This window comes from Bacillus rossius, chromosome 15 (assembly GCF_032445375.1).
Source record: "Bacillus rossius redtenbacheri isolate Brsri chromosome 15, Brsri_v3, whole genome shotgun sequence".
Taxonomy (NCBI): Eukaryota; Metazoa; Arthropoda; class Insecta; order Phasmatodea; family Bacillidae; genus Bacillus; species Bacillus rossius.
The window spans coordinates 22,853,206-22,870,666 of NC_086342.1; the positions used below are offsets into that span (position 1 = coordinate 22,853,206).

General features: G+C 32.5%; 1 protein-coding gene across 2 annotated transcripts in view; it reads right to left on the reverse strand.

Annotated features, from left to right (window-relative positions):
* LOC134539371 (dynein heavy chain, cytoplasmic) overlaps window positions 1-17,461 on the reverse strand; it is a 142,494-nt gene that overhangs the window by 26,495 nt on the left and 98,538 nt on the right. Inside the window, exons 51-58 of one of the 2 annotated variants that reach the window (XM_063381359.1) lie at window positions 15,662-15,860; window positions 9,213-9,330; window positions 7,038-7,253; window positions 5,843-5,998; window positions 5,271-5,444; window positions 4,177-4,341; window positions 3,598-3,895; window positions 1,150-1,361 (exon numbers count right to left, since the gene is read on the reverse strand). In XM_063381359.1, the coding sequence (XP_063237429.1) occupies window positions 1,150-1,361; window positions 3,598-3,895; window positions 4,177-4,341; window positions 5,271-5,444; window positions 5,843-5,998; window positions 7,038-7,253; window positions 9,213-9,330; window positions 15,662-15,860 (1,538 nt within the window). Of the gene's footprint in view, window positions 1-1,149; window positions 1,362-3,597; window positions 3,896-4,176; window positions 4,342-5,270; window positions 5,445-5,842; window positions 5,999-7,037; window positions 7,254-9,212; window positions 9,331-15,661; window positions 15,861-16,166; window positions 16,363-17,461 lie in introns of both variants that reach the window. The other variant, XM_063381360.1, reaches the window with a different exon arrangement.

A 17,461-nucleotide genomic window follows, 5' to 3' on the forward strand; every position in this document is an offset into this window, starting at 1 on the left:
AAAGAGAGAGAGAGAGAGAGAGAGAGAGAGAGAGAGAGAGAGAGAGAGTGTGTGTGTGTGTGTGTCTATATATATTGTTACCTGAACTGTACATAATAAGCTATGGTAAATATGTAGTGTACGGATTAGCGCCAAAAAAAATCATTCGACCGTCGCAATTTTATATTTTGCCGTGTGCGCGTGAATGCCTAAATAACAGAAATTTTCCGTTAGGTAAGGTTAGTTACATTATAAATACTTCAAATTAAACGGAAATTAAAAATAATATCAATTTATTATACTTGTATAGTTTTAAGCATTTATGATGTAACTGACCTGAACTAACAAAACGGGACAAAGGTAGATTAGGTCACGTCAGCTACATTATAAATACTTTGAAACTGAACGGACATTAAAAATAATAAAATTAATTTTAAAGGTTGTTTAGTTTTAAATTATTTATAATGTAGCTGACCTAACCTAACAAACAGGAACAAAGGATTAACAGTAGGAACGAACGTAATTTTTTAAAGCATAAAAATTTGAAATGTTAAAAACTCACCTAAGTTGAAGAGAGCCTATTGGTTCATTTGAATATTGGCCTATTACGAACTATCACGTGACAACATTATCAAAAAAAAAAAAAAATTGATACTCATAAACAAAAAACAATGGTGATAGCCATGTGACTGTGCAGGTATAGTGATTAAAATTTAAAAATTCGATATCTCCAAAAGTAATTGGAATTTCTTATCTCCGCAGGCTGTAATGAAAAGAGGACGTAAAAGAGCATATAATAAAAGTTATTTCAGATTTTTATAACATTTTTTTTACAATAATTAAAATTTAAAAATTCGATATCTCCAAAAGTAATTGGAATTTCTTATCTCCGCAGGCTGTAATGAAAAGAGGATGTAAAAGAGCATATAATGAAAGTTATTTGAGATTTGTACAATTTTTTTTGGCGCTAATCCGTACACTACATATTTACCTAAGCTATTTATTACTCAAATGTTAACAAATAGCATGAGGTGTTACAAGTTAATATTATTTAAAATCAAGTTTTGAAACACTACTTTAAAATTAATTTTTTATGAAAATGACTCTACTAAATTTTATCTTCTGTCCACCTAGTACCAAAAACTTAATTTCAACTGCAGTTTTACCCACCTGTGACAAAGGCATGTACTGCTGGGAAACTGTTTCGATTTCTCTTATGACCTTGTCAGTCTCTTCCACTTTTTTGCTGATGTCAGCAGCTTCGTGTTTCAAAGTTTCCAGAGTGGTTATAACACTGTCGTCATCCAAAATTTTGCCTTTAGCATCATTCAATGCCTGCAAAAGGGACTTTTCCAACTGTCTCAGCCTTAAGTGGAATTCACCTGGGAAATACATTCACAATTAGCAAATCATTAAAAATACATTTAAAAGCCACATTTTTGTATTGGTTTATTCCAAAAAAATTAACATAAAAAATTTAAAAATTTGTATGCCTACCAATGGGTTGGTTCTAATGTAACATGAAACACTATGAAGACAACGACATTTAAATTTAAACACATGCCTAAATATTCTGAACAAAATTAACTGTTTCTTTGAATCAACAAAAAAATACAAATACTGTATGTTCATAGTAACAAAATATTTCAATTCATAATTTGTAATTTGGTAGCCAATAACAATTGCTATTTGTAATTTTATGCAAAAATTAAATTTATAATTGGTACAACAGTAAAACAATAATTTTGCAAACAATTTATTTTTTACATTTACTTCTGAGTCATTATACAACATAATTAGAGTTAATAAAAGGATTTTTAAATTTACTGCTAGCACAACATGACACAAAGTCATTTTTTCGTAATCTTATTTAGGTATTTTGCATTCACAGTAAAATATGATTCCTTTTGATTGAGGAAGAAAAAGAAAAAGAAGAAAAAAAAGGAAGAAAAAAAACATTTCGTAAGCGAATTACTGCATCTAAAAATTACAACTACTCTGCAGATATGCTGGCTTGAGATTCAGTTTAAAAAGTATGCTCTGAATTCTGTAAGCTCTGGTAAGCTTTAAACACATATTAGGGAAATGAAGCGAAAGAGAATAAAATACATGTTATACACAAATTATGAACAAGGTATCCATAAAAATCTGTAATACAAATTACTTGAAATTTAAACCACAAATGCTTGTAATTTATTTTTATTGTTCTGAATGAAACTGTTTCAGATCAATTTATTACAAAATAATTTTATTGTAAAAATAGAGCATAAAAATTATACAGTAAAACCTCAGTATAACAAACTTGAAGGGACTGATTTCGGGTGTGTTTGTTATAGTGAGGTTTCTTTATAACGAGGTGAATTCAAAACTACAAGTGATATGTATACAAAAAAGAAATTAAAAAGAATTGAATGCATGACGCTAAGGGCCGCTTGCAGAGTAAGGTAAGTAAATCCAAGCAAAAACTTTGACTGTTAAATGAAATGGAGAAATACTTTATTTTGCATCAAAGTGACAACTATGCAAGCTAGTAAATTATTTTTTTACTAAGACAAACTTTTTTGCCCCCCTAAGCAACACCATTGCCTACAGAATTTTTAATTTTGTGGTAAAATATATTGCATTCCATTATTGTAAACAAAAAATAATGATAGCACCGAAAGAAGTTAAAATGCGTCCTAATCATCGCACATGGTTTTGTGCATTCATAACCTAATTCGTATGTAAACAAAAGTAATTCATCAAAGCTAACCTCCAAACAATAAAATACTCTAAGTAGAATTTATTTTACCACAATTAGAAAACAACTCTATACTCCTGCGAATTTTAAATAAGAAACTTCCACAGAATCTAAAATAAATATCGGCATTCATGACAACAAACGAACGAATGCGTATTTCCACAGAAACAAATGTATTTTTTGTAGATGGGATTTGTGACAAATTTTCTTGGCGAAGTTCGGAACATCGATTAATCAAAGTGAATTTTTTTCCCCCGCTAATGGTGGTGCAATGTGTTAGCTTCGAAGTGCGTTTCAGTACGTCAATAGTTCTATGGTCAAAGTCAGCCAATTATAAGATGCGGGAATATTTGTGTTTGTTTACCGTAACGTAATATTAACGAAGCAAATTGTATAAATAAGAAAATTCTAAGGAAATTTTTTGAAAATTTTTAATTGTGCTTTTGCTGTAGCGGTTTTTTTTTGTGGAAATATGAAAAAATACTTTGTTATTTTGAGGTACAAATACAAATACATAGGGTTATATGGCGTTTTGGTGGGACCAAACAACTGATTCGTTATAATGAGGATTTCGTTATAAAGGAGTTCGTTGTAAGAGGTTTTACTGTACCACTATTTTGGTAGAGCGAAAACATTTACACAAAATTAAAACTGTGTAAATAGTGTTATCCTTAGAAGAGCTGATTACAAATTGTCTTAAATAGTATAACTGTACTGTATATTAAATTACTTCGACATCCTGTTTGAACTATTTTGACATTTAATAATTAGACAAAATTGGTGACGTGGCACAGCTGTGCTCCCGAAAGTGCGGCATTAAAGAGATTTTACTTTACTCAGAATGAAAAATTTAAAAAAGCAGACGTGAAAGTCATCACCTTGCAGTTTCAACAAGTCGGATCGTTTCTCGTCGATGTCCGGCCTCTCCGCCTTGAGCACCTGGTTGAGGCACTGGCTCTGCAGGGAGCTGCGCGTGACGGTGAAGTTGACGAAGGTCACCCGGGAGCAGATGTCGGGCGGGAACTCCACCGTGGGGTCCCGGGTCGACAGGAATATCACGAAGGAAGGCGAGAGATCTATGTCCTGATCCCCCAGGGTGATCAGCACCCTGCCGCCGGTGCGACGCAACTCTCTGTTCAGCACGGGGTTCAGAATGGGGTCGTAGTTCTCCACATCCTGCAATATTAAATACAAAATAAGAATGACAATATTGCGAAAATCACAAATTATTAAAACTTTTTTTTTTTTTATTCGTTCACTAAAAAAATTCAGTTACATCCAGAAACTTTCAGATATTAGGTCACAATACTACTCACAGTTTCATTGTAAAGGAGTCAAAGGAAGGGAACACACTAACACAAACACACAGACACATACTTATTGAGGTAACAAGTAGAAACCAGCTGATTTCTATTAAAAAAAAAAAAATAATAAAAAAACGTGTGTGCTTGTTTTACCTGGACCAAAAGTGGATTTCCAAAGCGCAGTGCTGACTCCAAGTTCTTTCGGAACGAGTCATCCAGGAAACTTGTTTTGGTTATCTTCTTGTCTTTGAATTCGTTCAAAATGAACTCCGTGGCTTGTCCCGAGGGGTCGATGATTAGAGGATATCTGTTGAAGCGCTTTGGCAAGAAAAGAAAAAAAAGGCATTATACAAAATGAGCATATCATTACGTAACACAATATCACAATTTATTGCTAGATTGCTAGAGATCAGAGAATTGGCGGTTTATTTTAGCGATAGGCTAAAATTTAAACCCTTTTAACTTTGGGCTACTTGTGCTATTGGCTTGAACAGACTAAGAGCCAATGAGAGTAACTTACAAATAAATATTGAATCACTGTTGAGACATCGCTCAAGTTAACATTGAACGAAGACGTGACATTCATCTGACCCTGTAAAGCACTTTGAAAGATATCCTGGAGATCTCAGACCACACAAACTTCCCCAGTCCCTTGCTACCATTACTGAAAACAGAGTTAATAATCAGCCAATACCAAAAACATTTATATTAAATATTAATAATACAATGAATTTTTTTTTTACACATTTCACAGAAATCGAAGAATTGATGCAAAACAGTAAAATGTAAAAAAAAAGCAATAAATGTGACACCACAAAAGAGTGGCATGAAAACAAAAAACACCTTACTGGCAATACATTATTTCAAACAAGTAAAATTTAAGTTAGCAAATTGTTTTGTTAATCAAACTGATTATTTACACAAAATTAAAGTATTTAAAATAATTTTTTATCATAACAACATATTTATTATGTATATGTAAAATCATGTATATACAATGTAGCAGAAAAAAAATCAACATTTTTTTTGCGAATGAGTCCTACTTGTATCCATAAATAATAAATAATTTAAAAAAATTACTTTAATTGAAATGTTGATTCATAAATAAAATTATTCACAAAAACTGAAAAACTAAATATTTTCAAAGTACTCGCAGAAACCTAATTTTTACAACTAAACACAATTATTGTTAATTCCATTTTTATTTCAATTTGAAATGTCAAATTTCTGCTGATAACATTAAGTACCTTAAGCATAATAGCATTCTCAGTGCACAGATCGTCAGATGGAAGTGCGTTGGCCTGCCAACGCAAACGTTCGTCTGGGTTTGAGAGGTACTCGGTGCGGGCAATGTCTGGGCGGAAATGGAGACCAGCTTGCTGCAGGTGGCTACACCACATGGCGAACAGATTCTGGCGATACTGAAACAGACAAACGTGCATTTTGAGCAGATGTAAAGCCACATAATGAAATTCTGCAAAATAAAATTAAAATAAAAACACACACATTTCCATTTAAAAACAACACTGGAGTTACCAAATATTTATTATTTATTTCTGTCAAAATGTATAAAATTAATGTTTATTTAGTGTATTTGCTGTAAGTTGTTGATAAAGATGGCCTTTTTCTAATTACTTACTTACAAATGTCTAAAACCATTTTTATTCCCTTACAACATTCTAGGATGCTCTTGAGGTTGATACAATTCATCACATTACACACTCATATAGCAAAATCCAAATTATAAATTTTAAATCCAACAAAATTTAATAATGTTCACAAACTAAACCACAAAGCACTTCAAAAAGCAAATCCTCACATGTTGATCAAAATATCCTGCGTAGGCAAGGAACGCTGAAGACAACAAAACATCGCCAATGATCGTAGACATCTGCGAGCGGAATGTCTCGCTGGTCGCTTCCCAACGATCGCGTTCAATCCCCAGCGATTTCAAGAGCGCAATGGACCGATCAACCTAGACAGAATAAACAACAAATGTAGCTATGCAAAGTCACATTTCAAACTATGTACCTTTGTTCACTAACAGTAACAGATTGATAATCAGGGTGTCTACAGATACCTGTTTAATTAATTTCACGAGTTTTTCAGGACCTCTTAGTAAAATTTTCTTGGAACGTTTTTACATCACAGGATCATTTTTACTAATGATAAGCAAAATTAAATATACTTACGAAATGTACATACTACTCGCAGGAACTTGCAGACTTTTAGGCTAGAAAGCTAAAAACCTATTCAGAGATACCTATATAAAATGAAATGAGGTGTCAAAACACAAAATACAAGTTAGCAAAACACTGCTGGATATGAAAGTTTCATGACTTCTAGCACCGATATTATTTCAGTGATTTTTCGTGACTTTTGTGACCAGCCCTTCAGTTCCGTTTTCTCGACTTTCGGAACTTTCGGGACTGTAGACACCCTTGACAATTCGAGACCTGCATAAATTATTTAAAATACGAACGAAATTTACCATAAATGTGATCAGCAACTATTTTAATAAATCCACAACTTATGAAGCTTTTTCTATATATCTGTCTCAGCAGGCAGACACTGAAGCAATGCCACAGAACGTATCTTGCGTTGCATTGTCTCGAAATCAGCTGAATTCAATGCCTTCATTCAGTACTTAAAATACCAACAAAAAAATACCATAAATGGACGTGGTTATGCAAAAAAGGAACCAACCCACACGAAACCTATTCTGAGTATTTTGAAGTTAAAAGTTAATTATAAATTGTAATTCTCCTATTGATAATATAATGTGGGTATGTTTTTAATGGTATAGCATAAATACTGTATATAATGATGGCAACGACGGTACAATCGACCTTGTACTATTTTAATTTATTTTCAAATAAAATATAACAAAATTGTGGGTTGGTTCCTTTTTTGCATAACTATGTCCAAATGCGATGGGAAACCACTTCGATAAATCCGTATTTAGTGACAACTTGTTTTGAATCAGGTCGAGGAGGCGACGGCACGGAGCGAACCTTGGCCTGAACGTTCTCCAGGTCAGTCTTGATGGCCTGGGCCTGCGAGATGAGCTGGGCGTACTCCTCCTTGTAGGCGGCGATGCTCTGCTCCAGCTGCGTGATCAGCTCCGTCACGTCCTCCCCCCGCTTCTTGTTCTCCTCCGCCTGCACCTCCAGGGACTTGAGCTCGTCCCGGAGGGGCTCCACCCGCTTCAGCATGTCCGCGTAGTTGATCTGCGCCAGAGCCGTAAACGGCGACCGTGGTACACGGTACGACGACAGACGCGCCACTGTGATCCTTGGCGACGGTTACAAATATGCGCTGGACAAGACAGTTTTCAACACGCCTACCAATTTATGAAGATGTCTGCGATTTCCGTGAGTGCGACTAGCACTAGTTGGGCTGCGTGTGTGCCTACCAGGCATGCACTTTGTTTGGGGAATGTGCAAACCTAACACACCAATCAACAGACTTTGCAAGTGATGTCGTCCCTATATTCTGGCTCCCGTGGAAGATTTAACATCCCTTACGACTACATGGAATTGACTGCTGGATGTTGCAGAATGAAACGTTTGCTAATTTATGATTAAAACTGTTACCAGTAGCTAACTCAATTTTATGGTGACGTTTGCGAAGACTGGGAACTTCTGGAAATAGTACATTAATAGGCCTTTTAATTTCAATACATGATATTTACATCATGTTTGAGCTGCGTGATTTTCTGGAAAACTTAAATCAACTTTCAGCCAGCGCACATCTGTCCAATAAACTGGAACTGTGCTAATAAACTGAAAGCCCAGGCTCTAAATCAATTTAAATATGTTATTGTATTTTTTTTTTTTACATTTTAATATGATGAATGAATTAAAAATTTTAATAACTTTTTACAAGTTTGCCTTTCACCCACTATTTTAGGATGTTAGGTAAGCGTGTAAACAGTTATGCTAGTTTATATATTTTAGAGTGAATTTTCGTATTATTTTGGTATTAAGATTTTACCTACAGCCAGGTCAATTCCTTTATATATTTTGCCTGTATTAAAAGTGATGCTATTAAAAAATATTTTTTTAAGCTTTAATTTTGGAGATGCTATTAAAAAATAAGGTAGTAGTCAACTTTTACATTCTAATTCGCCCTCTTCATCAACTTTAGTTTGTCAATTATTTTAAATTCTGCTCATTATAATACTGCAAGTCATAGATACTGCTCCCAGCAGAATGTTTTAGTTGTGATCACTGACTCACAGTGTGAATAGTGACCACAATACAAAACACATTATCAAAAAAACATTTCAACAAGCCTACATAAGGGGAATAATTTACTATAAAATGTTTGCCTGCATAATATACAGTCTGAAAATATATATTGCCTGTCTGAAAAACAAAATAAATTTGTTTTAACAAACCTAATTCACTGTGATCTGGCGAAAGAATACATATTCAATTTGATTCAAATTAAAAAAGAGTTTCCATTCTTTGAATTTAATTTTATATTAGTAAAAATCCAATATGGATAATTTCCAACACAAGAAATTATGGCTAAAAAACATACTAGGTTCAAGATATTAACATACTACCTAAAATGAAAAATTGATGATACTATTTTGTAACTAAGATATTGTCAATTTAATTGTGTTTTCCAGGTTTCGAAGACACCTTTTCAATTTCTTGAGTTTACCCTGTTTTCCAGATTTTTTCCCCTCTGTCTGCTGGAATCCTGATAAATGTAATAAGGCTGTCTCCGAATAATCAACCTCCCTAGCTGCTAAAATTTTTATTGTTTTCTTGGACTAATAAGTTCTCTCTTCTAACTAATTTCTAAGCCCACACTGAAATCATATCATTATTACTCTGGTTTGACATTCAAACCATAGATTTGTGTAAACAAAAATTTGTATCACCATTATCAATTCAAAATAACTCTTGCCACAAACCCTATTCTCTTCTATGCAGTCACCTATGTCACATTATCCGGTCATCATCACATACACAGAAATATTCTAGTACTTTTTCATCAAGCATCATTAAAAATAACTTGCAATAAAAAATTGAAGACAACGTTACTTGAAATTAAATGTAAAAAGTAGCAAGTACTTGCACATATATTAGATCCAATTAGAATGCCATTTTAGAGCCAAATTGATTCAAGTACTACAATAAACACAACAAAACGTTCAGTAAAACTACACTTACCTGTGCTATCGCCCATTTAACCATTGGTCCACAAGCCATGCTGGCTCGATTCACTTTCTCAAAGTTGTAGTCTGGGTTGCTCAAATATTTTGATCTCATTTTTTCACGAACGTCATCACTATTACAGAACGTAAAATAAGAACATAAATGAAACATATTGCAAAATGGACATCACTAGTTATGTCTAAGAGTATGTACTTAATACACTACTATAGGCCTCATACGTTTAAATACATAACCTGCAGTGAACATTTATGTACTTTTCTAAGTCATTCACGACTGACTATTTGGCATTTTAAATAATTTTGTTTTATGAAATACAATGGAGTTTCGATAATACGAACTAATTGGGGCCAAGACCTGTTTGGATTAACATATTTTCGGATTAGATGAATAAATGTCACAAAATGTGTGTTGTAAAATACATCTCTGTAAGCTCCAAGTTACCGCTAACACCACTTTAACAAGAAAGAAATTTTTATCTGTGTTAATAATTGGGTGAAGGCATCAAAAAAATAATTTTTATATTATAAAAAATTCAAGTTTTTAAAAAATATTTTGCAACTGAAGTTGTTTGGATTAGCCAAATTTTTGAATTAGTGCTGTTCAGTAGGCCTGTGCTAATATTAAAATTTTCGAATAATAAACTATTCATATTGGATTTGACCTCGAATAATAACACTTTTGTGTCATCTGTATGATATATAAAAAAAAAAAAAATTTCTGATATTTAATGAGACTTCATAATCAAAAACATAAACAATAAGTGACATTTTAAACATAAAACAAGTATTCAACGATTTTTTCGCCACTGTCTCACAAAATAGTAACGGAAAAAAATGCATAACTAATTCTAAACACAGCATATTATTTGTGTTATTTTTGTCATATATAAAAAAACTTTAATAATGGTTTAAGATTCCAGATGAAATTAGCAAAAGTTGTGTTTATAATATTGCTTAGCTAAAATACAGCTTAACTAACAGTTGTTAAAAATGAAAACTCGTAACTAGGGTTTAAATACGTAAATATTAGCTCATTCAATTACTAATTTGGGAATACAACATTTAAAAAAAAAAATTTTTATATTTCATAGAATAGACTGCAATGGATTTCTCTACATTTTGTGGTTCTGGAAAAATTTTCTGGGTCAATTTGTAGAGTAGCAGGTTGTGGGAAATAAGGCGAACAGGAACTGAAATTAAAGGTTTTGATTAGTTAAAATTAGGTTAGGTTAAGTTAGGTTAGCTGCATTATTAAAAAGAAACAATTATTTATTTCGTAATTAAAATATTTTAACAAACATTTTTCCTATAATTATTTTAGCTGACTTGAATTAACCAAGCTTTCATTTTAGTATTAGGTATTTATCTAATTTTCAAGAAGTTGTTACATGACATGAAAAAAATTTTTAGTGGGATTCTAATTCTCATTCTTACTATTCAAATTTGATATTCATATTCACAAATAATTTGATTTTCTTATTCAAAAGTAAATTGATATTCGTATTGAACTAAAAAACTGATGTTCACACAGGCCTAGCATTTGGATTATTAAGAAACCACTAACCACTCTTTTCATATTTCCTCTCCATCCCTTACAGACAATCACTGCAATTATGCAACCATTTTCTTGATTCTTTGGAAGTGTACATATAAAAAAAAATTCCCACTATGAATATAAGTACTCTCACTCTAGTTTTTGTCATTAACTTGTTCCAAATTTGACAGTTATTAAAAGTAGCACCAGTGATACCCATTTTCCAACTGCCCCTTGCAAAGCATCAAACATTGTTTGTTCATGGTGACAGAGAACCACACGAAGTAGATTACAAACACACTGACAGAAAAACAGTGGCAGAAAAAATAAGTAGACCAATGGTACTACTTTTAATTACTGAAAAATTTTTAAGAAGTTACATTATATAGAGTTTACCTTAAACAAATTTTTACAGAAGTATTTAATAATATCATAACGGGGGTTGTATTTCTGATTGAAAAGTAATGGCTCAATACAGAAAATGATATATACAATTTAGCTCACCAAATGTGTATGGGTTATGAGGATAAATTAAATTTTCATTATTAATACACAGTATATTCATAATCAGGAGAGGTGTATGTGGGATCCAGACACTATAAAATAGCTGGCCACAAGATTGTTGATAAAATTATATGCATATTTTAAGACTGCCTAAGTAATGAGTTTGACATTATTAAATACAAAAATTACCAATGGAAATTTACAACTGGTTAAAGTATAAATAGCACTCATAAAGCAGCAAATTCATAAGAAGATGAAAAAATTTTTGTAAGCTTGTAAGCTTCTCACATAAAGTAGTTAGTAGAGTTGTGCAAATCAACATTTTCCATCAAGAAATATTTTCTTTTTGGCTAGCTAATAAAAATATAATTTTCACATTCACAAAATCATAAAAACCATTAAAAAAAAACAATTTAATTACTATAATTATAACATTTAGGCAGGGGTGCCCACAAGGGGGGGGTAACGACGCAGACTGCGTCATTAAAATTTCAGGTGGGGGAGGGGGGTTAAAAGATGAGAAAAATGTATATATTATTTACATAATTATAGCTTCTAATGTGAAAATACGTTTCTGGTGCTTTGATAATTAAAAGGGATCTTGTAAATCAAATTGGCAACCCCACACTTTCCTCAACAAAAGCAGTTTGGCATCTGTCGGTTCAGGATGGAAATATTACCTGATATGACCAAAATTATTATTATTAGAAAATCAGTTTTAATTAATGCAAAATGTGATAAAATATAATACTAAAAAAGTATAATATTATAAAATAATTGAGTAAATCAATGAGAAAATGGCATAAAAATTTCGGGAGGGGGGGGGGGGGGGCATCATTAGGTTGGGGGGGGGGGGGGGGGTGAGTCATAGTGTTTGGGGGGGTGGGCACCTCTGATTTAGGTAATGCTGAAAATAAAAGCATTATGGAATATTTCAAATTACAATTTGTATAACTTAAAATTTTAAATATATCCAATTTATGTATGACAGAAAATGAAGACTATTAATTAGTTATTATATTAAGAATTGATCTAAAGCAGGAAGCACCTAAAGCTGCTAAATAATGATAAAAAAATGAAGCAGATATATTATTTTCATAAGCAAATTAAAAACTTTAAATGATATTTTCTAGCCCTTTGGCTCAAAATTCATAGCAAGAGCTCTCATATCCATGGCAGACAAACACTGACAAATGTAGTATGTAGTAATGTAGTAATGGCACTAGCAACTTTGAAACATTATGTACAGCAATAAGTTCAGACATCAACTTCCTCACCGGGATGCTTGGTATTGAGCCATCACTTGTATAGCAATCTATTATTTTATTTAATTCAAATTAACATACCCATTTAACATTATTTATGTCCATGAAACACATTCTTTTTCTCCAAAATGCAAAAAATTAACATGCATGTCTATTAAAATCATGCACACATAAGCCATACCCCGAACTGTTAATAGACTTGCAAGTTAATTATAAAAAAAATTAATGCATTAAAAACTCAAAATAAATCTGAGAGAACTAAAATTTAATTTTTCAATGAAGACGAAGCACAATGTATTTTTGTGGAAATTCAGAAAGTTAAAGTTTTAGCAAAATGCATTAACAAGTGTTCAATAGCATGCAGAAGACAAAAATTCTAAATCTAAAAGGATTCAACTTCAACCAACAATTATAATTAGTGATGCACCGATTATACTTTGCCGATTACGATTACCGATTACCGATTACAGATTATTACACTAATAATTGCAATTACCGATTATGATTACCGATTATCAGTTTTTGCGTAAAGTTGAAATAAAAACAAGCATTTTACTAAATATTCCTACTTGAACGCCGTTCTGTTTTTACTCGTCGTTTAACATCCTCAAACATAGATGGTATAACAACAGTACTCAAATGTTTCCTGGAAGGAAGTTCATACTTTGGTACTGCTTTCTCCATTAGTAGCTTAAACCCTTTGTTGTTGACAATATCCACTGGCTGCATGTCAACAAAGATCATTTCTGCAACAGCTTGAGTCATTTCTTGTGCTCTTGGATCAGTGGGCAAATACATTATTTTTTTTGATACCATGGCTGGCAGTTTTGTTTGTGACAGTGCACGTTTTTCAGGTGGTCTAGGAGTGACATCAGGATCATCTACTTCACTTTCCCAACTTTTATTTATTTTTTCTGAAATCATTTCACAGGAATGAAATTTTTTTACGTGGTTCCACATGTTTGTAGTTGTGTACGACTTCCGGTTCCCGCAACTGCCTCGTGAGATGAGTGTTCCACATATTAAGCATTTTGCTTTAGATTCACTTATTAAATCCACCGAGAAAAATTTCCATATGTCACTTTTCGATCTTTAAGACATCATTATGTTGATCAACAATCAAAATACAAAGCTAAACTACAATGTGTTTACGTTAATGGCCATTGTCTACGGAAAAAAAAAACTGCAGTATTCAATATTCATGAATTACTTTTGCAGTGTTGCCAACTTCAATTCTGATCGTCACTTGTGCAAACATTATGGTTGCAATTTGGTATTTTATTTTAATAACTCCAGTTAATGACTAAAAAGAACTAAATTTAAAAAAATGCCAAATAATCACCATTTCAGTTTATTAATTACTAATTAGCATCACGTGAGCCTACTTTTCTCAATCCTTTGAGAAAGGGAATTATGTAGCGGCAGTGGAATGTGAACCGATGGCGCTATTGTGTATTTGTGCGTGTTGTCCGTTCCAACCTCACATCATACATAAAAAACATGGCCGACATACGGTACGAAGTGAAAATTAGTTAGGCGCATCGTTTCTACGGTACCATGTCCAATTTTTTTTTTTTTCAGACTTACATTTACTAATATAAGTAACATATGCCATATTGTGAATTGTGACAGCTTTAAAAATGCATTTATTTTTAAACTAAATATTTTGTGCGAAGAAATCACGTGTATGATTTGGCTGTGGCCATGGTAAATATTGTGACAATAATACCATTCACGACGTTAACTTAACAGGATAAATTGTACAGTAAGTAATTGAATTGAAAGGGGTAAATACTGTAAATAGTAAACGGCGCAGTTATGTATGTACGAGCACAATTCACAAAGCAAGCAAATATTATGAGGCGAGTGTATCTATGTACACTCCGAGACGTTGACATTTCCTATCTTCCACTGTCATATTCGTTAAGAGATTTCAGCCGTTTGTAGTTTCAATTCAAGAAATTATTAAGGTTTAAACTTTAAATGTATTTTCTTTTCTTTCAAGTCGTATGGGTTTCAGCAACAAATTTTACAATAATCGGCAATCGGTTATAACCTAACCTGGTAATCGGCGATTACGATTAATCGGCATTTGGTCAATAATCGCAGTTGCCGATTAATCGGCTGCATTATCGGTGCATCACTAATTATAATGTTCATAATACTGTGAATTGGACGAAGAAAGGATTAATTTTAAGACCTATATTTTAAGTGTTTTAATTTTCCATGGGTATTGGTTTTTTAAGTATCGGTTGGAAACAATTATATCGGAAATTCAGGAAATTGGGAAAATCGGCCGATAAAAATACCAATACGATTACATTGGTAGGTACATTACTTGTATCAATAAATGTGTAACTGTAAAATTTAGAAAAAGTTGAAAATCTGAGGGTGCCAGAGTGTCCCAGGATCCAAATGCTTCCATAAAATAATGCACACTTTGAAAATAGGGCTTCCCTAACTGCAAGCAGGATGAGAAACTAATTACGTATACTTTTTGTATTATTGCCAAAGAAGCTAGCATATTTTCTTATTTTGAGAATTTCAGAACTTAATGAAGTCAATTCTAGGAAAAATTTTAAAAAGTGGTCCAACTCTGTATTAGTAAACAAATATATAATTTTAAATTTTTTTTTATATATATAATTTGTACACAAACTGCAAATGCTGCTATAATATACCATACACAACTAAAAATACCACGTTCAAAGGATTTGTTGAATCATATTAGATTTAAGCAATGTTTTAAAATTATATTTACACTGTACATTAATGACAAAAAATTAGAATGTATTAATTACTAACTACTACATAACCCCATAATATTAAATTTCAATTTAAAGATAAAATATATTCATTAATGTAAAAAAATTTGATAATAAAATTGCTAAAACTAATTTTTGTCTTCATTTTTTACCCAAAGAAAACTTTAGTTAATTCTTATTAACATTTTTATTTTTAAACATTGCTATCTACAAAAAACAAACAACCTAAATATATCTAATGAAAGTAGTTGTACTATCAAGTACCAATGAAAAGTTTTGAAAGATTAATATGTTAAAGCTACACAGATAATGCCACTAACTAGCTATAAGAATTTTAATCCTTTTGAAAATAGAGCATCTACTTAAGCATGCTTACGTTATAAACTCAGTATTGAAATTAGAGACAATGGAACTGATAAAGTTGTCCCTCATAATGACAGCACGGATTGACTTCCAATCGGCAGCGTTTTCACCGAGAAGCAAGCAGATTGATTCCAAAGCAACTTTCACAAGCTGCGGCGGATTTGCCATGGAGCGTACTTCCACAAGGTGTTGTTTTTTTATCGATTTCACAGCTGCAGGACAATATCATAAAGGAACATACATGAAAACAAACATAACCCATTATGTGTCAAGCAAAACATACAAAAGGGAAGAGAAAAATAATGGTACTAGTACACAAGTTGTTAAAAAAGTAAAATAGAAAAGATTAATACACAGTTAACAACCTGCCGCAAAGTTTCGAAATGCAAGCAACAGGCTAATGTTACATAAAATATGTACAAAGTGTGCCCAGCCAAGTACAAACACTACTGCAGGGCAAGCATCCCAGATACGTATCATGCGAATACGTCGCCCAACCCTCTCAGCATCACTCTTACGTGATTTCCTCCGTATTGAAGTTCACAATGGTAGAGATGAAGTTATCTTTCATTGTTACGGAGCGAATGGAACGCCACTCTGTGGCGTTCTCCCCCAGTAGCAGGCAAATAGACTCCAGGGCAACTTTCACTATAGCTGGTGGGTTTGCCATGGATCGCACTTCCACCAGGTGTTGTTTCTTAATTGACTTCACAGCTGCATTTTACATAAGTCAACAAAAAATTGGTGATTACACTGATTACACCCAAATTATGTTAATTAAAAATTGTTCATAATTACATACACAACAAATTTTTGCTCATTTAACGCAACAGCTAATGATGCATTTGGATGTTAATGACAGAATGTTCACAGCCACTTTGAAATTCAAAGATTCAGGCTACCTTTTTAAATGCTTCATCTCCTTAAATGTATTTTTTTTTATGAATTTTTTTTGTGGGTTTTCACAAAGTACTCCCCACTACCCTCACCAATTCATTCCATCAATGCTCCATTGTCATTTCATCACTCGTTTCTGATGGCTCCGATATCCGCAAGGCGTCAAGTCCTGGTTCATTCATTAAATTTTTGTTTAAAGCAAAAAGTACACGTGCATGTGCACTGTAATAAAAATGGTCTGCCAGTAGTTTACCGTTTTAATGACTGGTCAGGTTAGGTACATTTAAACTAGCTTTAAATTGCTAAGGACAGTTAACCTTCCTAACCCACAGTCCACACTATTTTTAAGTATTTTAAATGTAACAAATCCAACTCAATGGAATATTCTCACCTTTTGAAATGTATCCAACCTAACCACACAGTAAAATAGTGAACTACTGGTAAACTACTTGATTAAGCACAAAACACTCTTAGAAAATTTAAAAACTGTCAGGAATTTCAGAAAAAAATGTGTATTTTTTTTCCTAGAAAAAAAAACAACGTTTTTCTCAAGAATTACCACCTAAGAAATTGAAGAGGGAAAAAATCATTCATATTGAGAAACACATTGTTAAATTTACTATCAATATTTTCTCATTATTTACTCACAAAAGCACACAATTTTACTTGACTTAAAAGGTCTTCACATCTACCAAGTTTTCTAGAGCCAAGACAGAAAAAAAACTCAATTTTAAAAGGAATCATACATAGGTATTATTCATTCATTTAATACAAATGACGAACTTGTTGAAGACATATATAAACTTCAAAATAATGCTAATGTTAATTAACATAAACATCAGGAACATAAAATAATCATCTAAAATTTCTGCAGTTACATTAGCTGGGTTTTTTTTGAAGGACATGACTCGCTCAA